General features: G+C 41.4%; 1 protein-coding gene across 1 annotated transcript in view; it reads right to left on the bottom strand.

Annotated features, from left to right (window-relative positions):
* Nucleotides 1-23,178, bottom strand: part of adarb2 (adenosine deaminase RNA specific B2 (inactive)) — a 248,811-nt gene extending 225,633 nt beyond the window's left edge. Inside the window, exon 1 of the mRNA XM_041968539.1 lies at nt 22,730-23,178. Within this exon, the coding sequence (XP_041824473.1) occupies nt 22,730-22,832 (103 nt within the window). The 5' untranslated portion in view covers nt 22,833-23,178. The remainder of the gene's footprint in view (nt 1-22,729) is intronic.
* Nucleotides 23,179-24,230: the final 1,052 nt, after the last annotated feature.

Raw genomic sequence — 24,230 nt, 5'->3', positions numbered from 1 at the left:
TAAGCTAGATAAATACAGGATTATATTAACCTGCTTACAGCAGAACATACAGTACAATAAAACTTAATGTCATTGTTACTGAGATCATTTTGTTTGAACCAGCTGCAGATGATTGATTGTAACTGAAGAACTTCAGCCTCATCTGGATGTGATGATGGACCTGCTGCTGCTGCTGGGTCTGAACCTGAGGACCATGTGGTTCATGTTAATCTTTGCCAACACTGATGTTACCATGTTAAAGTGGTGCTGAAAGGTTCAGTATATATGATTGTTATGCAATAAGCCAGTTGCTAGGATACACCAACAAACACATGAGTCATGTTTTATATCGTACCTCCTGTCTTACTGTGAACTTATTCTACTCTGGATCTTAGACAATGCAGGCTGGACAGCTTTCTGTTCCATCCATCCATCCATCCATCCATCCATCCATCCATCCATCCATCCATCCATCCTCCATCCATCCTCCATCCATCCATCCATCCATCCATCCATCCCTCCATCCATCCATCCTCCATCCATCCATCCATCCAGAATGAGCAGGTGAGAGGCAGATACACCTGGACAGGTCGCCAGTCCTTCGCAGGGCTGCTTTCTGATTCATGTCACTCCCTTATTTTTAATGTACTGAATAAATTAATTCAATAATAAATATGAAACAACCCTTTCTCCCTTTTCCCAGGTTAGATATTTTATAAGGTATTAAATTGGACTCAGAAGCACCAACAGTAGCCGACCTGTTTTATTTTGTTAATTTAAAAATGATGGTAGATCATTTGTTATCAGCATTACAGACTTCGGGGTCTGGTGCATTCAGTTTATCAGATAACACGATGTCAAGAGCATCTTTACAATCCTGCAATTACAAGGAATCCACGGATACCAAATAAGTCATGATTGATCAGTGGGAAAGGACTAAAATATCGATACAAGGTGAAACTGGATTTTATCGCGAGGCGGAAACAACTTGGATGAATTTCTGATAGTAATCAATCTGTTGTCCCCAAATGAATCCTAACATGTTGCCTAGACAACTGCTGCTGATATCAGCTCAAACTCTGTTTTAGTTCAGGTGCTGCTCACCTCTCTTCTCTAAGAAATTAATAAGAAGCTGCCCCTCACTTCATTTTCTTATCCTATGTGTTTTTTTCTCTCACTTTTCTGGCATCCAGGCTTCACTTTCTTTGGGAAAAACGTGACTTTCTCCTCTGGCTGTCTGGCTGCACCCTGTGTGTAACTAGGACTGAACCATTTGGCACAATTTTAGAGGGGTGATAGGGCCTCTAAGAACATCCATCATTATTATAATGCAAAATTCAGTCTGTCTGCACCTCCATTCAGGCAAACTGACTTTTATTATCATATTAATTAATTAGACATTTTGAAATGGAACACAAACATTCCAGGATTTTCAGTCAGATAGTTCCCAGTCAGGCGGTTCCCAGTCAGGCAGTTCCTAGTCAGGCTGTTCCCGGTCAAGCAGTTCCCAGTCAGGCAGTTCCAGGTCAGGCGGTTCCCAGTCAGGCAGTTCCCAGTCAGGCGGTTCCCGGTCAAGCAGTTCCCAGTCAAGCAGTTCCCAGTCAGGTGGTTCCTGGTCAAGCAGTTCCCAGTCAGGTGGTTCCCGGTCAAGCAGTTCCCAGTCAGGCGGTTCCCAGTCAGGTGGTTCCCAGTCAGGCGGTTCCCGGTCAAGCAGTTCCCAGTCAGATAGTTTCCAGTCAGGCAGTTCCCAGTCAGACAGTTCCCAGTCAGGCGGTTCCCAGTCAGGCGATCATTTACCATTATAATGCAGTCCTCTAGGCAGACCAGAGAGCAGGCTACTCAGTACAACTAAAGGTGACTTGGACTTGCAAAAAGGACTTGTGCCCATCTCTATCAGAACCAGAACCAGAGCGGAAGTCAGAACCAGAACCAGAGCTGAACTCAGAACCGGAAAAAGAGCTAAAGTCAGAACCAGAACCACAAAAACCACCACAAAACATTGATCTTTTCCACCCTGTAATCAAACAGCTAAATAAATAAATAAATACTGAGTGACGTCCAGTTTGAACCAAAGTTCTGATCATTGATCAGCTGTTGTTTCCATGGCTTCATGTGGAACTGGACCAAGCCAGTAATCTGGGAGTAGTCCTGGACTCAGACCTGAATTTTAGCAGTTATATTAAGACAGTTGTGACACCGCCTACACATCGAGGATTTAAGAACTGATGACTCAGCAGGATTTAGAAAAGCTTTTCCATGTATTTATCTTTAGTAGACTGGACTACTGTAATGCTGTCCTCACAGGTCTCCCTAAAAAGTCTATCAGACAGCTGCAGCTGCAACACGAGTCCTCACTAAGACCAAGAAAGTAGATCCTAGAACTCCAATCCTCACTAAGACCAAGAAAGTAGATCCTAGAACTCCAATCCTCACTAAGACCAAGAAAGTAGATCCTAGAACTCCAATCCTCATTAAGACCAAGAAAGTAGATCCTAGAACTCCAATCCTCACTAAGACCAAGAAAGTAGATCCTAGAACTCCAATCCTCACTAAGACCAAGAAAGTAGATCCTAGAACTCCAATCCTCATTAAGACCAAGAAAGTAGATCCTAGAACTCCAATCCTCACTAAGACCAAGAAAGTAGATCCTAGAACTCCAATCCTCAGATCTTAACACTGGTTTCCCGTCTGTCTAAGAACTGACTTCAAAATCCTGCTGTTAGTTTACAAAGACCTGAATGGTTTAGGACCAAAATACATTCAGGATCTTCTGGTTCGTTAAGAACCAGATCCCTGAGGTCATCAGGGTCAGGTCTACTTTCTGTTCCCAGACTCAGAAAGAAAAATGGAGAGGCAGCGTTCAGCTTTCATGCACCTCACATGTGGGACAAACTCCCAGAAAACTGCAGGTCTGCTGACTCAGCAGTTTTACATCAGGGTTAAAAATGTTTTCTATTTGCCTCCTTTTATCAGAACAACTGTTAATGCCCCACACTGCACCTTTATTTCTGTTTTATCTATTTTATTTTATCTTTTTTCTTTCTGTTTTTATTTAATTTCAGTTTAGTCTGTTTTTAATGCACTTGTTATTGCTTCCTTCATCCACGCTTTAATGCTTTTATTGTTTCATGTAAAGCACTTTGAATTGTTTTGTACATAAAATGTGACGTACAAATAAATTTGTCTTGGATTAAAATCAAACATGAATCCAGTTTTTTTTCTCATGATTCAAAACTGCTGATATGAAAACAACCTGAACAGGCTCTTCTTTCCTTGTTCTTGTTTCTCTGTTAGCAGAAGATTAAACCTGGAGGCTGAGCTTCCATTAATCAGGTTGCAAAGTTAATCTGAAGAGACGGGAGATGATTGACAGAGCAGGAAAGAAGGCACTGACATTTTCCGCCTCATTGTTTTCTTTTTCCTTTGAACTGCAGGTTAGTTCTACCTTTTCAAGCCTCAAAACTAAAACAACCGTTGGCAGCTTACAACTCTTGTTATGTCAGGACAATGTGACGAGAAGACGAAAAGAAAAGAATACAGCAAAAAAAACGACAAGAAGACAATAACAGAACATGACTGAAAGTAGAAAACAAGAAGATGCAAGATGGCAAGAAAAAGACATGAAGCTCATTTAGTATTGACTTGATGAAGTGTGCAAAGCCTTCCCTGGAAGTCTGGGTGGTTTTAGAGGAGCATCTGCTCCCATCCAGATGACGTCTCTTTCAGGGAAGGCCTTGCAGATTTCAGCAAGACAATGCTGAACCACATCCCGCATCCTTCACACCAGCTCTGGAGAAGATTCCGGTTTTCCATTTACAAACAACTGAAGTAAAAATGGAACTTCATCTGAGATGTGTTGCTGCCAGCAGATTCAGATCATCTGGAATGTTGTTTCAGTTCTACTGGGAATAAAATCTGACTCGATGAGATAATTTCATTCTGTTTTTATAAACGTTTTACACAGCGGCCCCTCTTTCTCGAGATCAGGGTTATATAACACCCTTCCAGAAAACACGTGATTAACATGGATCATACAAGCATCACAAGTGACTCACATGTAAAAATGTGGTTTTGGAACATTTACATCCACGTGTGTTTCATATATGATCTACATGTCACACACAATCTGTTGTCATGTCACATGTGAAGCACGTTTCTTGTTATAGGGTAAAGTCAACCGAGAGCTTCACGAACACGTTGAGCTGTTCCAGCTTCATGTTCATTTCTGGCTTCTCGTTACAACAACAGCCACTGCAGACCTTCAGAGGAGGACTAAGAGACCCAGGCTAGGAGAGCCAGACCAGAAGACCCTGACCAGCAGGCCCAATTTAGGAGACCTGGATCAGGAGATACGGACCAGGAGACACGATGCAGGAGACTCGGACCACCCACTCCGAGGTCTGGTCAGCAGCCAGGCCGGCATGTGGGTGAGACTGTCTCATGTTGAAACTGAGAGCCAGCAAGGACATATGTTAATCCTGTCCTTGTGTTGCTTCCCAGCCCTCTAATAATCCCTGACATCTCTCCTCCTCCTCCTCGCTCGGCTCAGACCAGCCAAACAATCTGCTGGTGTCCTGGCTGCGGCGTCAGGAAGAGCAAAGAGGCTGGAGGAGGCTTCACATCTGGACCTGGCTCACTGGTTCTGGAGTCGGTGTTTAGCTCGGCCAGCTAGCATCCATGCTGTCTTTATTGTTCTGTGTAATTGCACTCAGTGGACCTTGAGAAGAACACCAGCTGCAGCCATTATTCCTCCCTCTTGTGACGGCTGTATTCACGGACAGTGAAACACCGGGGGGGTGGAGGCGCTGTGAAACCACCACACCTCTGTTGGTCTATCAGACTCTGTGTGCTCTCACTGTACTGCATTTTTCCTTCCCTCTGGTTCCTCTCCTGGTGTTCATCCATCAAACTGCCACTCTCTGAACATGGAGAGCTCGTCACCCCGGTGCTTAACCCCTCTTCTCTCCCTCTGCTCAATCATCCCCAGCACCTGGCCTGGATACTTGGCAGCATTTGGCCTCAGGCTGCTCAGGTACGATACCTGCTGACCTCTGAGTTGGGGAAGCCGGCCCTGTTGGCACAAATACAAACGTCCTCTCCTTTACAGCACACCGACACCCCGATACTGGAAATCAGCTCCATTTTCCATCCATCACTTGGTCCAGCTCCTCCAGCCATCCCACCTCCATGTCTGACCTGACTGTGCTCCACTTTCCTCCATCTCAGCACACCCCAACATGGAGACACTCCTCTCAGGTGAGATTTTTAACCTTTAAGACTCCACTAGATGCCAGAACAATACCACTTCTACCATCAGCAGTGTCTCAGGAGCGGTAGTGTGTATCTCTGTGGGGTAAACTGTGAGGGATATTTTACCCTTTAGGTGATCTTCAGATGTTTACAATCCAGCCACTAAATGTAGTTTTATTCAGAGACTATCTGGTAAATCCACAATGATCCATGATAAAAGCATTATTTACCACATTTTCATCATAAATATATCACTACTATGTTGCTAAGAGACGTCTATATAGACCTGGAAATGATGATGAAGCCACTTCCTGTCAGACTTTCCACCAATCAGAGAGCTTAAATTGATGATAACGTCTTCAGGGGCCACTACAGGTTTTAGTCACACACCTGACTGAAATGAATGGGTCTTGGTGAGGAAGCTGAAAAGCAGCTGTTGGATGGAATCAGGTGTGTTGGAGCAGGGAAACAACTAAAACCTGTAGAATAAGGGCCCCTGAGGACCAGTTTGACACTCCTGACCCTATACACAGAGTTAAACGCTACCCTTCCTGAGATGATGTGATGATGTAAATGATCTAGCAGAGTTTTAAGGGTTAATCATGTGTATTGATCAGCAGCTTCTGGCTGCTTCTTTTTACCTTCTTTTAAACCAGTAATTATCAGATTTAGATTTCATGAAACACATATTTGATCATATCAGATCATCAGTCTGTGGAAACTGGCCTGGATGACAGTAATAAAGACAGCATATTAGTGTCTAATGACTGGTGGGGGGTGCTGTGGTGAGGTGTGGGGGTTGGAAGGAGGTGCTTAGAGCCAAACAATGCTGCCTCCTATTTCCTCGGCTTCAATTAAATGGCTTGTGACAGCACGCGCGTGAGGGCATATCTGCTGCGCGCCACTTGACTCCCGTCATTAGGGTGCGATGGTGCCAGGCTACAGCAGTTTTATTAGCGTATTTTTAGCAATAATAACCAGCTGGTGAACGGAGATGGCTGTGAAAACCTTCGGGGGGGGAGTCTGAGGCCTCTTTACAGTGAGGATGATTAAAGCATAGCATGAAAGCAGAACAATGAAGAATGATGTTCAGTCTTCTAATAAAGGATGATGAAGCAGAGGAGCAGTATGCAGAAATGTTTGCATGTGTGATTCTGACATAGCTTCTTGCAGCTCGTCTTCAAGCATCTGTTGATTAGCGACGAACAAAGAAGTACGAAAGGTAAAACGTGTCAGAGTAAGTGTCTGCTGAGTCTCCTGTCGATTGTGAGTCTAATTAAAAAAAATGCTAATCATAGGGTGCGTTTGTCTCAGGTTTTCTGCTCCGGGCCGTCAGCTGCAAACAAGGCTCGCAGGAAGGAGAATCACTCCACATCTGTTCCTTTATCTCAGGCACCAGGCCAAACTGAAAAATGGATTTCTGGTCTCCGTCGATCTGCATCATGATCAGGAAGCTATGCTGCTTAGAGCGCCATGATGGCCGCCGCTCTGTCTGGCCGAGCAGGTGTGCAGATGAACCAGAAGTACTCTGATTACTGCCTACTGCTGAATGCTTGGCTGTAGAAATACATCCACTTACTCTCAGAGTTACTTTAGAAAGTTTTGATTACTCATGAGACGGCTGATAAAAACTTTCCTCCGTAAGTCTGAGAACATTTAGTTTTTTTATCCAGAAATTTACAGAAACTCCACCTGTGAATCATCCATGAACAGATCTGTTTAGTTCAAATCATGTTTAACCATAAATAACATGCTGATATTACATATTCACACATCCTCAGTAGCTTTAAATATATCCAAACATTTGAATAAAAGATATGAACTTTAATACATATTTTACTGTATTTATTTAAAAACATTCATTTATTACTTTTATATAAAACACTGAAATAAAACAATATTATTCATGTTTAGTAGAAACTAAAATTACAGCAAGAAGAAGCAGAAATGCCTTAATAATAAACGTTTAATATAAAAATAATTTAGCATTTTTTTATCTGCATGCATTTATTGTGGTTTTTAATATATTTATTAATTTATTGTTACTATGAGTAATACATGAAAATGCGTGTAATACCTAACCTATCATATTTAGAAATGAATGATTCTGTGACCTTGCATTAATGAACTAGTTTATTTATCTGCACATTTGTTCATGTTGTTGTTGTTTTCATTAAACTATGCGTGTATTTATTTATGCTCCTGTGATTGACAGGTGACCTGTCCAGGTGTATCCACATCTCACCTGGTAGCTGCTGAGATAGACTTCACCTCCCGGTACCCTGCAATCAATTGATGGATGGACGGATGGATGGGTGGTTGGATGGATGGACGGGTGGATGGACGGGTGGTTGGATGGATAGGAATGGATGGACGGATGGATGGACGGGTGGATGGATGGATGGATGGATGGATGGGTGGATGGATGGATGGATGGATGGATGGGTGGGTGGATGGATGGATGGATGGACGGATGGACGGGTGGATGGACGGGTGGTTGGATGGATGGATGGACGGGTGGATGGATGGACGGGTGGATGGATGGATGGATGGATGGATGGGTGGATGGATGGATGGATGGGTGGATGGACGGGTGGATGGACGGGTGGTTGGATGGATGGATGGACGGGTGGATGGATGAATGGGTGGATGGATGGATGGATGGATAGATGGATGGATGGATGGATGGACGGATGGATGGACGGGGGATGGACGGATGGTTGGATGGATGGATGGACGGGTGGATGGATGGGTGGATGGATGAATGGGTGGATGGATGGATGGATGGATAGATGGATGGATGGATGGATGGATGGACGGGGGGATGGACGGATGGTTGGATGGATGGATGGATGGATGGATTTATTGGTTTTAGAAGGTGAATCCATCAAAAGCATAAAGATATAAATTTATATAAAATAAATTTACACAAATTAATGTGACAATTCCTTGTTAAAAATGAACTGAAAAGATGAATAATAATATGTTCATTCATTTAAATATTTCATCATGTCCATATATGGACACAGTGAGTGTCTGCTGCAGCAAACACACCTGTTCAATGCTGGTGACACATCTGGAAGCAGGTCTGTAGAAACGCCTACCTACCTGCTGACACTGTAAAAAATGTGCAAGGATAAAGAAGCATCTGCTAATAATAAAGGTCCTAATTAAAGGTGTTGTGTTCAGCTACAGTTTATCAGTTTATTTTGTTATTTGTTCATTTATGTTTGTCTCCGTATGCATGACAGAGTCAGAATATTTACAGGAAGCTGGTGTAAAGACCATTAAAATATGTTGATTTGTTTTTCTATCTTGACTTCAGGTAATTTTATAGTCTGCAGGTGTTGTTTTTCCCCCTGGAATAATGTCATCATTAATTACAACTTGTTTTAGGTAAAATGTGCCCAACATATTAACAGTAGATCCGACTGGTCTGAGCTCATCTAGTGAATCCCACTCGGCCAACATTCCCGTTGTAATTCCACTCTTCTTCTGTGTTTCTGTTATTAGTGTCTGCAGCTGCAACACTCGTTTCCTGACGGATCATTACACCTTCATGTCATTTCATCTCATCTTTCCAGGTGATGTTAGTGGCTGCTGGTAACTCCTGGCTGGGAGCAAACCCGTCTTCATTACAGGAGTCTAATGAGTGGAAATGAAAGACGATGGATGTGTTGGCTGTTCAGGCTCGGCTGGTTCTGCATTGTGTTCACTAATGACACATTCTCCTGTTTTAACTAAACTCCCATCCACATGCCTTCTGACTCATTACATAACAACCTGGATGTTAAAAACTCATCTCCGTCTTCATGTGTCACTCTTTTGTTCTGGACCTCGTGTTTTTATCCTGTTATAATAAAGGCCTTATGAAAAAATAAAAAACAAACGCTGTCATTGATGCACATTTAAGCTCTGACGCTGAAGTTACCAGACTCATCGTTTTCAGGCTCTGGTTCAGGCCCCGTTCGATGCTGGAATCATATTTAAATCAAGTAATTAACATACCTGACCTAAAACAAACAAACAAAAAAGCTAATAGATTATTAAAATCTACCACGTCTTCCTCTCCGCCTTCTCACCGTAGCTCAGAGACAATGATGTTTCCTGCTGCAGTTATTTCTAAACGCAGAAGCGGCCGTCTGGACTTTTAGGTTCAGAGTTTCCTACATGGGAAGCATTGTGGCTTAAATTTACCTTGTATTTTATTTGATTTTATAACCTATTTAATTTTAATCCTATTTTAGCTTCTACTTTTTTTTATTAGTTCATGTTTTAATTGTTATGATTTAATTTAATAGGATCTTTTTCCTCATTAAACTTTCCATGTTCTGTTTTCTCAGAGTTGCAGGTGAAGGAATGTTTCAATCTACTATAAGACCCTGAACGCCAGTAATGGACATGTAAGTTACATGAATGAAATAAATTACAAATATTTATTTATCCCACAGATAAAATAAGATGAGAATATTTAAGGATAATTAGATGAATTTATTATTTCATGAAGCAGCAGCTGGTTACCGTCTTTTACAACTAAAGTATGGCTGGTGTTAGCAAAGCTAGTTGTACCACAAGCTAACAGAACTAACCTATGCTAACCACATGCTAACAGGGATGCTAATTCACACATCTAACAGATTTTTTCACTTTCCCAAAATTTATTGAGCATGTCAGTGAATCCTGGTTTTCTTTTCCCTCTCTGAGTCATGTTGAAGACAAACAGTTTTCTAATATCTGTTTGATAAAAATTAAGCTACAGCTAGCAGCTTATTAGCCTAGCTTAATTTAGCATGAAGCTATAAAACAGCTAGCTTAAATTGTCTTACAGCAGATTAAACTTGTTGAGCTTGATAATTTTTACTTCATTATTTAATTTGGGATAAAGGTTTTTTTTAAAAACCTAAAAGAAGCATTTTAAATGATATTATCTCAGTTTAGCCTCAGGGTTTTTTTTTAAATCATGAACAGAAATATGTCTGTCACATTAGTCTAATTTAGACCAAAACATTGTTTACTTCAATTACATGTGCTCATCATGGTGCTTTGTGAATTTTATGGTTGAAGTGTTGGACTGGTGACCTGTCCAGGTGTACCTGCAAGTCGCCTGCTATCTGCTGGGATAGGCTCCAGACAAATGGAATATGCAGTATAGAAAATGAATGAATGAATAAATGAAGAATTGTTTGTCTCGTCCTCAGAAATTAACACTATGCAGCTGCAGTATTCCAGTAACCAGTAGGGGGCAGTGTAGGGCCCAGTTAGACCAGATGGAAGGTCACAGGGTGGACAGCGGTAAAGATGGAGAGACCCATCCAGCATCTCTATCTGGTCTGAGTTCTCTAATGCGCCCCCTGCTGCAATCCTCCGGTAACAACCATAGTATGAAAGCCAGGATGAGGACAGTCACACTGAAGATGGAGCTGACTGGCTATGAGGACCAGAGATTAAACAGGAAGTTTCCTCTGGTTTAGCCCTAAGATTTATTGTTCCTCTATAAACGTTTTGTATTTGTATTTTTACTGCCTATAAATCATGAACGTATAGCAGAAAAATAAATGCCTACACAATTTATTAGAAAGAGTTAATAATTTAATTTTACTCTGACTCTTAATCTGTAAAGCTGCTGTAACAGTGTAATAATGGTGGGATCAATAACGTACGTCTGATTCAACCTTTTAGACTTTTCTACATGTCTGGAGACATATGACCAGTAAAATAACATTTTCACATTTTAAGTAAATAACGAAATTAAAAAGTAAAATATTGTGTTCAGTGTTGTAGTGTTTCCATATTTAACTATATGCTGTTAACGGTAATGCTTGTCCTCCTAAGAGACCAGTTTTCATCTGCCTCTTTGCACCACTTTGTCTTCAGATTCAGACACAGATGTGTCCTATCTGATCCTCAGGTATCTGTGTGTACACCAGCACCAGATACTTGTCTGAAGAAAAATTGTCCTTTGACCTCTGTATGAACCATCAGCCCGTGCTGGGTAATAACTCACGACCCGGTGGACCGGTGGATCATCCATCTCTCACACCGGTGAGGATGGATGTGATGATGAAACACTCACTTGCTGCTTTTCAGATGGCCCTGAAGTCAAAGACGTGACAAATGACCCAGACGGAGAGAGCCGGGTTCATCCTTCAGCCTCCTGGTTCAACACCAGACCTGAACAGTAACCCAGGGAACCAGAACCAACTCAGGACCAGCTACCAACAGGAAGCTGTCTCCACAAGGTCACTGAGGTCACATGAGGCAGATACTGAACCACAGCTGAGAAACAATCCAGATCAACTCATATAACCCAGTTTGGAGACTAATCAGACATCAAACCATCCGGGCCTGAAGCCCACGAATTCAAGCTCCTTCTCCAAGCAGGGTCACGTCTTACAAGAAAACCTAAATCTAAATCTGTCGGCCCCTTCCTGCAGCTCAAAGAGCAGAGGCAGAGTTAATGTCTGGGTCTGTTAATTAAAGTGAATTGAATTTATTTTTTTCATTTTCATTCATTTTTTATCTTATTTTATGCAAGTTATATGACAGATTTGTTTCTAACTGGACTAGACTGAACTGGACTGTGTCTGTAAGCTCCGGCCGACACCTGCAGCCCGGAGGTGGCCACGCCGACTCACACGAGCTCCTCCGTGGTCTTGTCTGACAGCACGGTGTGCACATGCAACACACGCATGTTCCTGCATCCCTCTGTGTGATGCTCGACTCCACACCAGACTCAGATGAGCACCTCCCTCCTCATCCACCTGATGGTCCATTCACATTAAAATGAACTTCCATCACGTTAACAGAGAGAGCAGAGAACAAAGCACAAGCAGTCCACAGCAGGAGGATTATCTCTGCAATTATCATCCCCCCCCGAATTTACAGTAGGGTTAGGCCTCTAGGATCAGCTCCATGCTGTTATTCTGGACATCGTGTGAATTCTGGAAACCACTGACACTAATTTGCATTTGACTTTTTGTAAAATTCAGAAGCTATAAACACATTTACATAAACCATTTTTCAAAATTTGTTGCCCCAGTAAGGTTTAAAACCAGAGCCAGTGAAATTCTGCTTGGGCCCCATAAAGGCTGGAGCCAGCCCTGCACATCAGGAGCATGTTTACATGGACATATTCAGATTAAATCTTTTATTAAATTTAATCTGAGACTAGTTTCTAACGGCTTTCTTTTTTCTCCCAATTTAAACTGCATTGTGCAGCAGATTTTGCTAGAACTTAATGCCTGGGTCTAAATGTGCTCATGAAAACAGGTTCAATGAAGGCAAACTGCTGAATCAGGTGTTGATGATTAGAGAGAAAAAGCTGAAGCTAATCCACTGCAGGAGTTTTCCAAAGTGACTTCCATCCTACCTCGTATTTAAATCTGAATTGTCCATCTGTTCCTGTATCTCAGGGACAGTTTCAGCCTCCAGATATCCTTCCTCTTTGTCCTTTACGCCAGGCAACATCCTTAGCCCTCTGGTGCTACACATCCTTCACCCCTCACCAACAACTTGGTTCTGAAGCACCACTGACAGGGAGGCAGAGGAGGGGGTGGGGATGAAAACTCTCCATTATGACAAAGCCCATCCAAGCAGACCCATGCCAAAGCACCATGTGTGTTCAAACAATTCAACTGAATCCGACTGATGTATACTCAGGCCTTATCTCAGGGAAGCCAAATACTCTAAACTATCAGAGGTGATGGATGAGTGATTGGAACTCAGAGTTTTTCAGGTAAATGCAAACACATCTATTACGCTTCACCACTTCAAGCTGTACAAATCAAAATCAGGGGAGCACGGAGGAAAATAAACATGATGGCGTGTGACTGAGTTGGAAAACAGGACCTCGCATATCTCATGGATCAGCTTGGGGGGGCAACTTGACCACTGTCGGTAAATTTTGTGTCGATCTGCACAGTTAATGCAGGCAAAGATTTTTTTAAATACTTTTTGATGGATGGGAAAGATAAGCCTGTCTCCCTCTACTTGGAGGAGCCCCTAAAGGATGATGGAATCGATGGATGAGAGAAGGATTTACTGTGGGGTGAAGAAGGGGAAAAACTGTTATTTAATGCTTGCATGTGAGCAGAATAATGAGGCAGCCAGGAAGCGCTCTTGCACCTGCTCATCATTATCAATGCAATAATCTGCCATTAAGCAATTCTAACAGCCACGCGGGTCTAAAACACTCTGGATGAGATGTGTATTTACCACTGACTACAAATCACCCGCCATCAGATGTATTTGCATAGTGAGGACAGAATGCTCTTGACCCCACCAACAGAGTGATGTGAAATAACAGAGCTACAGTTTATTCTGTTTTACTGGTGGCACCAAAAACCTTGGAGTAAAAGAAAAACTGTAATATTTTACATCGGTTGTCTGCTTACTTCTGTTGTCTTATTAAATAATAAATAATAAACAGTCATTCTATATTTATTGGCTTCAACAGGAGATAAAGATAAATCTGATTTATATTTCTTTTTCATTTTATAATTATTTTGCATAAAAACACTGCTTCTTATTTCTGTTTCCAGCATATCATTAAAAATATATTTTTTTTTTCTGGGAACACGTAGCTTTAGCCTCAAGTTGTTAAATGTAAAATCTTCATAATCTATTTTCAACACTTCAAAAAAACCTAGTATGCAGTTTATCATATAGCTTGTTTAACTATACGCTATATTCACTAGCCAGGGTGTGGCTTGTGCTGCCTAAATTTCATCATTTAGCTAGCACGAGCCACGCTAATTTTTGCAAGCAGGCTCAGCTAGCAAACTGTGTTCTGTTGTCAACTGCTGCTTCAAAAACAAGGAAAGATTTCAGGTGTAAATATATACTGTTTGTCATGTTCACCTTTTTGCTAACTCATGTAAGAACTACAGGCTTATTTTTTCTTTTGTTTGTGTTTCTTTTTGGAGCTACAAACTCATGAAAGAACTAGAAGCTAACTTTTGTAGGAACTACAAGCTAACTCGTTTTGGAACTAAGCTTAGTTTAGTAGGAACTACAAGCTAACTCATTTTGGAACTAGAAGCTAACTCATGCTAACCCTCTATGTGATAATGGACTATAGTGTTAGAAGAGCAGAAAATTAGCTTCTCGGAATGACCAATAAAAGATGGCGATTCTGTGTCGTCGTCAGTTTTAATTGTGCAGATGAAGATTAAAAGAAGTTTCTCAGGTGAAAAAGACCTGGTTCACTGTCTCTACATTTCCACTTAGTAAAACACAGGTGTAGGATATACCCACCCTCCAAAGAGAGGTCTCTGGAGAGGCCCTCTTGTTAAAATGCTCTATCTTATTAATTTAAATAAATGCTGTTAGCACCCACCCCTTTTTGTCCAGCCCCCTGCAATAAGAAGTGTCTTTTCTTGGCTTAAGTCCCCTTCATTAACGTTATCTCAAATAAGCACCCAGTCTGATGGCGAGAGAAGGGACGGCGAGCGTTTAAGCTCCTTCATCCAATTTTATTATTCCATATGAGGTGGCGTATCAGTGCCAAGTATGCTATGTCAGCACATGGCGGCTGTTCTGTGGTGAGGCCGAGGCATTACGCCAGTCCAGACAGAATCAACAGCTAAAGACAACCACCTCTTTCTGATTTTCATTTAAATGCACTCAAATGGCAGCTTAACCAACTCATGGCTGAGAGATTTTTGCAGCCTAAAATCAAACTCCTTATGAAATGTGTTTTTTACAGCAGCAGCCATCATGTCGTGAATAAGCCCAGACAAGCCAGAGGAAAACAATAGCAGAGTGTAAGCTGCTGAAATGAGAGGAGTAAAAAAAAAAAAAACAAAACGGAGTGATAAAGACAGAAACAACAGAAGACATGAAAGAGAAGCAGAAAGAAATGAGAGGGCTGAGGAGAGAGAGAGAAACTACCGACCGTCAAATGATCTGGCCTCTCTCCAGGCATGATGACTCAGGGATGATGGCACAGTTAGAGCTAATTACCATCATAAACTGGAGAAATGTTTTCCCACTATGATGTGTGGGGAGCTTCCACGCTGCTGGCAGGACTTTACTTTCCACACCACAGTTTGTCTTCATAGCACTTTATAACAGAAGAAGTGATGAGCTGCATGAATCAACAGATATGACTTTAAATCTCCTGCAGCATGTAATTATCAGAGTTGCTTTAATGCAACATGAAGATGAAACAAGCCCTTCTGTTTCTGTCTGGCCGACAGTGAAAAGGATCATTTAGCTGCTATTTAAAGAAAAAGACAATAATTCCAATATCTTTACAGAAAAATTATGTTTTTATAGTTAATATCACATAAACATGAATCTAGAATTAAGCATAAAGGTTAAACCCACATTAAATATAGAAATATAACAGGGAAGCTGATCAGCTTTGTGCACACAAAAATGTTCAAAATGAAAAAATATACAAAACTATTATGTTTCAAACATCAGCTGATTAATCTTAGTCTTCTTTTCCTCATTATTAACCCCCCCCATCCTGAGAGCAGACTGAAAACATAAATCTGTTCCCATCAGACATGAAATTTCTTCTGTCAAATATTTACTGAATCCAGGAAACAGGATGTGAGGACGTTTTCATTTTCACCCGCATTAATCATCTAATTACTTAACATCTGCAGCATGAGGATTTTATTTCTACTTCATGTCAAAATAAATTAAATTTACTTTCACATCCTTTCAGAACATGTTAACCCAATGTGTGTGTGTGTGTGTTTTTAACATATAAAACACATTTTGTACATAGAAATTGTACATGTTTTACAACATTTTTATAGTAATATGTGAAAACCATGTCGATTACCCTGTGAAATCTGTATATATATATATATATATATATATAAAAATACACACACACATACACACACAACACACACACTTGCATTAACTGACCTTTTGCTCTGTAAATTTCTATACCATTATTCATAAACTTCTCATTGATATAGATGAAACAATTCAAATAATTATAATAAACAATAACGGTACTCTCATATAGTCCTGTTTCTCAAATTATCCCTCAAAGTGGATAAATAACTAAATAGAGACAAGCGCTTAGTTACAAATCTTCCTATTTATACCTCCTAAATATCTTTAAGCTTTATTTTAAACTGGTGTATGTTTGAACAATATTTCATGTCCTAGCTGCCCATGCGGATTGTTCCTTTTTGGAAAAGGACTAGTGAATACAATGAACTTTGTAGTTATTACCCCAAACCCTGTGCACAGTATGTTAAATATGGTGAAACCAGTGAACAATGAAGAATATGGTCCAAAACTTGCTTTGCTCTGTAAAATACTGAAATAGACAGTTTAGCATGTACATGACTTCCAGTTTATTTTGTCATCAATTATTACTCTAAGAAATTTAGTCTTAACTGTAACTGAACGTCTGTATTTTTACTGCAGTTTCCATATAACATCATATTTGTTTTATTCAAGTTTAATGATCGTTTGTTTCTGTCAAACCAGATTTCTAATTTATTCATTTCTTTATTGATATCATCCAAAAGCTGTTTTCATTATACCCAGAACAAAAATATTTGTATCATCAACAAATAAAATGAACTTAAATAACTCAGAAACCTTGCATACATTATTATACAGAGCGAAGAGTTTAGGCCCCAATACTGATCCCTGGGGGACACCACCAACGTCCAAACATGAACAAAAATCACCAACTCCACAAACTCGTCTCTTACTTTAATAACTTTGGATCCACAGTAATGCCAAACCTCTTACTCCGTACTGTTCCAGACTGTTTACTAGAATAGTTTTATCAATCGTGTTAAATGCTTTTTGTAAGTCAGTGAACAACCCGACTGCGTATTTCTTCTGATCTATAGCTTCTCAGCTAATTCTGTTATGGCAGGTGATGTTGATCTACTTGATTGAATCCATAATGACAGTCAGTGCGCTGTGCTTTTCCAGAAATACTGTAAGGTTTATCTAATATTTTTGAAAAATTGTGGAAGTAGAGACACGGGTCTAGTTCGTAAAGTGGCGTCTGTTCCCAGAGATTTGACTGTTGGTATAAGAGGAAGCATTATTACGTCAGAGGGAATTCACAGTAGATTTATATTTCAATCTGCACTCTCAAAAAAAACAAAACAAAACAACACAATACATACGTTAGAGTGAAATCCACGTTTAAAGGTTTAGGTATTATAAAAACTTCTACATATTTTAGATTTGCACACATGTACATATTTCCTCCTCCACTGGTTTTGATATTATAGTTATTCTACTTTATTGTATTTTATTCTATATTTTTCTTTTACTGATCTTATCCTTGATTTTCTTTTTCTGTCTTGAGGTGCAGCAGCAGTTTCATTGTTCTCTTTAACAACAATGAATCTGATTCTGATGTGTGTTGAGTAAATAAGCAAAAGTAGAAACTAAATAACTGAGTTGGACATTGTTACACAGATAAACTCAGATAAAACTAACCAGGTAAAACCAGATAAAACTAACCAGGTAAAACCAGGTAAATTTTACCTTGATAAATGACTAACGGGCCGGATGTGGTGATGAGGAGGCTGAAGAAAACTCAGAGTCTTTCTGTCTGAATTCTGCTTCAACGTGTTTTAAACAAACAAAACAATAAACGGATTAGAAAACAGGAAATGAGCACAATAGGCAAATAAAGGAGTATTCAGGTAAATAAAATAAAAATGTTGCTGCATAAATAAACAAGGTCTAAACACTGCTGCTGCACAAACAGTCTCTGGGCTCGTTGTTCCTTAAAAGACGTTTTTACTAAAGATGTGGAGAACAGGACCGGCTCCTCCGACCCGGAACATCCTGACTGGCACCTCCAGCTCCTGCAGCACACCGTCCACACACAAACATATAGATGTGCATGAACACACGCTGAGATGGAGTCATGTGACCGGCTGTGTTTCCATCCTTGTCGTCGTCTCCCCTGAAGTCGTCATGGTTCTGAAAGCTGCTGTGGACGGACTGATGCAGTGTATCACATGGCTACCTCAGTTAAGTTGTTGGTGTTTGGTCGCCATGGCAACAAGTTATTTGTGCTGTGAGTGAGACTCTTATCTTTCCATCTGTGAGAGTCAAACATCAAACTAATCAACTTAAGTGTCACCTTCTGAATTTCTTACAGCTGATTCTGTGCTGAGTGGTTCTTCTGCACCGAGCCGGTCCGGACTGAGCCGGGCCAAGCCAGGCTGGGCCAGGCCTTCAGCAGCGCTCCAGCTTTCAGTTAAATTTTTCACTGCTGAGCCCCCCCCCCCCCCCAAAAAAAAGCCAGGAGGGACTAATAGCAGCTAATTAGTAATTATGCTAATGCAGTGAAGTGTTGGTCATTTTATCACCGTCTTCCGGAGACGCCGCCGGTCCTATGAACCTTTTTCCCTTCAGTCACTTAGAGGACGCCGTGTCCTAAACCGCCAACCCCCGCACCGCCACGCTTAATCAGGAAGTTCACAAATTCACAAAGCCATGCGTTTGCACACACGGCAGAGTGGCGCGTGGTTTCCGCCGGCGACGACCTTCATTAACCTCATAAATGCCGGCGGTGGTCTGGTAGCGGCTCCTAATGCCGTTATCAGCACAACACAAACAAATGTGACACCAGTGTTTCAGGGCTGAAACTGGAGCCGAGGAACACATCCACCCCCTGCTGCCACCATGCTGTGACATTGGAGTGTCCTGACACAGAAACCAGAAACAAGCCCCCCCGGCCCCCCCGGCCCTGCTGTGACTGAACCTACATTAATAAACTGTTCATTTGTAAGAAGCATCTCACTGAAACTCTGCAGGTCTGAATCCTGCTCAATGCTGAGTTTATTCATGAATTTATTCAATTCACTGTACAATTTGATAAACTGGACTAAACCTAAAAAACAAAAACCCTAACTGGAGCCATCTGGACTGATCTGGACCGATACAAGTCTGTAGAACTGAACTGGTGTGGATCAACCATGAGGTTAATGGAGAAAGTTGAAATCAAATCTGCGTAAATTAGAGGTGATGTGTTCAGGTTCACGTCACTGGGATGAACTGATGACCCTGAACGCAGCAGGAAGTCAGTGTGGACGTAGTTTTAGCTAAAATAACGTCAGACCACCAGCCTCCGTATTACGCTGCAGCAGCTGCCTGGATAATAAGCAGCGGCTGGGGAGCAGTCACATTAATAATACATCCTTCGTCATCATATATCTAACAGCTAAACTGGATTTTTACGCGTCTTCTAGACCCTGAAACTCTAGAGGAAGGTGGATTATTGCTGATATGACGTCACCATGGAGACCAGATGAAGTGGTTTCCTCAGACCAGGAGGTCTGGAGAGACAAGATGTTTTTATTAATAAAAAAAAGAAACTAAAGTTTTTATGTATAGGAAATGAAAATATTATAGACATGCTTTTTATATTATTGATCAAAAACTACTGGATAATTTTGTCTGTGTTTTTAAATAGAAATCTTCATCTTATCTCCGTGGATCAACACCAGAACTTTCATTGATTCAGCTTTAATAAACCTAAATATTTCCTATTCAAGCCGATATTGGAATTTCCATCCGTTCAGGCTGCTTTTGCTAAAACAAAACGCAATAAAAATCATCCAACTGGACTTCGCTTCAGATGCTGAATATTTTCACTTTTTCCAGTGACGGTTTAACACACACCATCAGTTCCTCGTATTGATCTTTTCATCGATGCCTCTAAAAACTGCAGATGTTTCTGGTTTTGTTTGGTTTTTTTTTGTTGTTGTTGTTGTTTGTTGTTTTTGTTTGTTTGCAGCAACATTTATTCTGTTTAACAGAAGATGGAAAAAAAATAATAAAAAAACAGGTGAAATAAGCTGGAAATGATGACGCTTTTAAAAGCAACAAAGCTAGTCGGAAAGTTTCTGATCCACAGCTAGAAAAGGAAAAACCAGTCAGGAAAAAGAAAATTCATTCATGCTTCTAAGAAGAAACCAATGAAAATGTCTCATTTTTAACGAATTTTCCACTTCATCCTCCTCCAAAAGCTTACAGGAAGCAAACTCGGACATTCCCAAATCAAATAACGTCCCAGCGTCACGTTCCAGCCACGAAGACGATGATTGATCAGTAAGGCAAATTTCTGGAGGCTGGAAGCAAGTCTGAGGACTGACCTCTGACCTCTCCGTCCCCGGCGAGGTCGGGACGGAGCGTCCTACAGCCAGATCTTCTGCTCCGCCGGATGTCAGACAGCTGGAGAGGGAGAGGAAGATGGGACTGGGCCCCACCGCCACTTTAGTGTCTCATGTGTGAGGCGACCCTGTCCTCCGAGCTCTGACCCCTCGTCTCTCTGTCCAGCTTCCAGCACGACCAGAACGTAAATATAAATGACCTCCCACTCGGTTTTCCACATTTCCCCCTCGGCACTGATATCCTGAAGTGGCGGTTAATGCTGAGAACTGCAGCTGGAAAATAATAAAAATGTCCCTGCTGCTTATTTTGGGGAATAAAAAGCAAAGTGTGATAAAAGAACGAAGGTTTTGTCCATGTAGAAACCAGGTCCTGCCACGTCTGCCTGGTGGTTTTATTTCTGGAAGAAATGAGTCCCTGATCCATAATCTTTACTCGACTTTTTTTTTCCTGCATCCAAAACTAAGCAAAGAGAAAAGAAAGGAATGAAAGCTGCAAGTCCACTAATAATCTGCAGCCTTTTCAAGCCATTAATCCCTAAATGCCACCGAATAATCCCTCCATTTTTCTGCCTTAAGGTTCAGAAAAATGATTGCGTGGAAATCTCTAGATGACAATCAGCTGGTATTTAAGATGAAGCAGGATGATGATGATGATGATAATGATGGGTCCAGATTAAACGTAATCTGCGGTCCAGTTTGAAGTGTTTTATTTAACAATCTGACTCCTGCTGCTCCGGACTCGGGGGCCCCTGAACTGGCCCCTAATGTCCCGTGTTATCAGCATGAATCAGCAGTGCTGATGAATTAGGCCTGTCAGCTAACGTGCGCGCGTTTGTGTGACACTTATATGCAAAGCTTAATGTTGTGGAACCAATTCTGTCGTTTCCATTATGTAAATACATTTTCCCCTCAGCACCATATTTTATGTTTTGTCTCCCTTGTCTCAATTACTTGGGCTATTAAAAATCAAGAGGTTATGGAAATGAGGCGCAGTTGTCTGTTTGTAGTTTGATGACATGTGCAAAGTGTTTATGAAAGCTCGTTATGCATTCAATTCAACGTCAACACGCTGCGAGCGTTCATCCATATTCCACAATGCAACGAAGGGGCACCTCGGTGTCTTCCAGCACCAGCGACACACATCAACTTTCCATCTGGAAACAGAAATTACAATGATTCACGTGATGCTTCCTCTCTGTGATGGAGGAAGAATCATTTATCAGCCTGATCATTCACTGTTTGGTTGAGTGTTAATTAAAATATTTAGTTTAGCTGTAAAGAATCTGAACCTTTACAGAGGACGTCTTGATTTTTAAAATGTTATTTTTCAGTTTTTCCTCATGGAATAAATCCGGTTAATATTACTCAACAGATAATAGAAAAAAAAAAATGGGAAAAGTCTCAGAAGTGGACATGTTTCATCATGTCTTCTTTTTTCTGCTGCAAATGTTATCACTGCAGAAGGCTCACATTTAGCTTACCATGGACTCGGTCAGCATCAAGGACCCGGTCAGCATCACGGACCAGGTCAGCATCACGGACCTGGTCAACATCCACCCCAGAACAGATTCAGAAGGATGCTCATGTTTGTAGAAACGTGACCGTTTCATCCTGATTTTCTCTTCTTATTGTGAATCTGATGTCTAACACACTGACTTCCTCATGGATCTGAACCACAGAGTGAGGGAACAAATAAGTAAATAAACCTGGTAAAGGAGAAAAAAAATAAATAAAACAAAACAAAACAAACAAAAAAAAAAAAAACCCCAAAAACAACTGATGCTATTTCTTGTTTTTCTCTCTTTGCTGCCAAAACCTAAGAAGTGTTAGAAGAGGTGGAAATTAAAGGAGAAATGATCAGAAATTATCTGGATTATTTCTCTTGTTTCAGAATTAAAATTAAAAATTAAATGCAGAATAATTTCCTGCAGTTTTGTGGAAGATGAGGTGAAAACTACAAGTCCCAATAATTAAAAATCTCATAATTAGAAAGCGAAAAGAAAGATGAAATGAATCCAGTTAAGGCTTAAAAACCAGGAGTGGAACTGGAAGCAACTCTCCTTGTTAATCAGAGGGAATTAGTTGAGTTTTCGGGGAAGCTCTTTGTGCGGACAATAAACGCAACAGTCAGAAAACTTTACGGACGGCGACGCTGCGTCATTTCAAGCCGCTCGTTGTGTTTCCATCGACCGAGGAGGACACATTTCTGCGGCCGGTCAGGATGAGCCAGCCGTGGGATGCGCGAGGCTGCGGGGCCGAGAAGAGGCTGGAGCTGCGGCCGCGGCTGCCGCGGCTGCCGCGCGCTCCGACGAGGTGCGCAACCCCTCCGACAGGAAAGGAAAAGACAAAGAAGTGGTGTAAAGTTTTACCTTTTCTCTTCGGCCTCCTCCTCCTCCTCCTCCTCAGCTTGCACCGGACCTGCCCGCCCTGAGCCCCCGACGCGCGGCTGCTGTTCCCAAGTACGGATGCCATCCGCGCGGAGCAACTTGGACCGGTTCGCCTCTCCTTTGTACCTGCGTCGCCTCCGCTGCTCTCCCAAAGCGATGCGTCCTCCGCGTTCACCTCCTTCCTCTGGTTATAATTATTAATATTAATATCAGGATTCCTCCAAACTGTGGAGGGGGTCTGGTCTTGGTGTATAAGCTCAGAAAGTCCAGCTCGCGTGCAGCTCGCGGACGGACGGACTGCCTGCGGCGCCGCGCGGCAGCTCTCTGCGCTCCGTCTGCTCTCCGCCAGCTCCGCCGCGCCTCTGCAGAAATTTGGGTATCAGCCACTTTAGACTCAATCATGCAGGACGTCTGTCTATTTGCTGCCGGGATTTCTAATTAGGGTCCAATCGTGTTTGTTCCGGAGGTGTGACATCAGCAGCAACACCCACCAGCCCACACCCCTTCCTCACCCGCTGCGTTTCAAACCGCTTTTCACGCACTTTTCCTGCACTTTTTTGGCACTGCAAGGGGGATGAATCCTCTGGGGGTCACAGGTCAATCTGGAGAAGTGTTGCTCATGGGAAGGTTCGGCATCAAATCTGGATTTTCTCATTCTCCTTTTACTTCTCTGAGACGCTGAAAGAGAGAAAATCCTGGTCAACTTTGATGCGATGGTGCAGAATTTCTTTTACCTTCAAGCTGAGGAGCAAACGCTTTTTATGGTAAGAAGAAATTAAAGTGAAACATTTGCTTTCTGTTTTCTATTTCTTTTATTTGTTTTTATTTTATTTAATTTAATTTTTTTGGAACCCCAGTTCCAAAAAGTTGGGATGCTGTATAAAATTAAAGATAAAATCCAATGATTTCCAAAAATCATCAGGTCATATCTTATTCCCAGTAGAAGTTAACACTGTAAAGCCCAAACCCATAAATAATTGACAGAAAATTTCAGTTCGTGGAAAATGGAACCTTTATTGGTCCTTTTGAAAAAAAAAAAAAAAAAGTTTGGAAAAATCAGTGTATCCATATGTAAGTTTTCATTTGTATCATATTTGATACATCTGGTCACAATGGTCAAATTTCCTTTTTTTGATGAACTAACAAATATCAACACCAGTGTAACTGGCAGAATGGATGATGAACATTCCACTTATTCTGACTCCTTTTGTGCTTCACAACCTTTTTATCTGCAGTGGTGAAAGGCTTGAAAACAGTTTATTTCCTTGTTCAAGCAGACATGCACTCTACATTCCTCACAATAGACATGGGAGAAGTGGCCTGTGCAGTGCTTGCATCTCTGTCGTGTTTCCCATGTTGGGAAATGATCAAGGCCATCCTTTCTGACATCAGGGGCACCCCGGTGGTTTTCCTCTTGCCGACGGGGGGGGTGTTGGTGTTTTTTCTGGAGAGGATAGTGGTCTGTGAGAGAGGTGCCAACAGA

Source organism: Melanotaenia boesemani, chromosome 18 (assembly GCF_017639745.1).
Source record: "Melanotaenia boesemani isolate fMelBoe1 chromosome 18, fMelBoe1.pri, whole genome shotgun sequence".
NCBI lineage: Eukaryota > Metazoa > Chordata > Actinopteri > Atheriniformes > Melanotaeniidae > Melanotaenia > Melanotaenia boesemani.
Note: the sequence above shows the minus strand (reverse complement) of the source record. Positions and strands in the feature narration are given on the sequence as shown.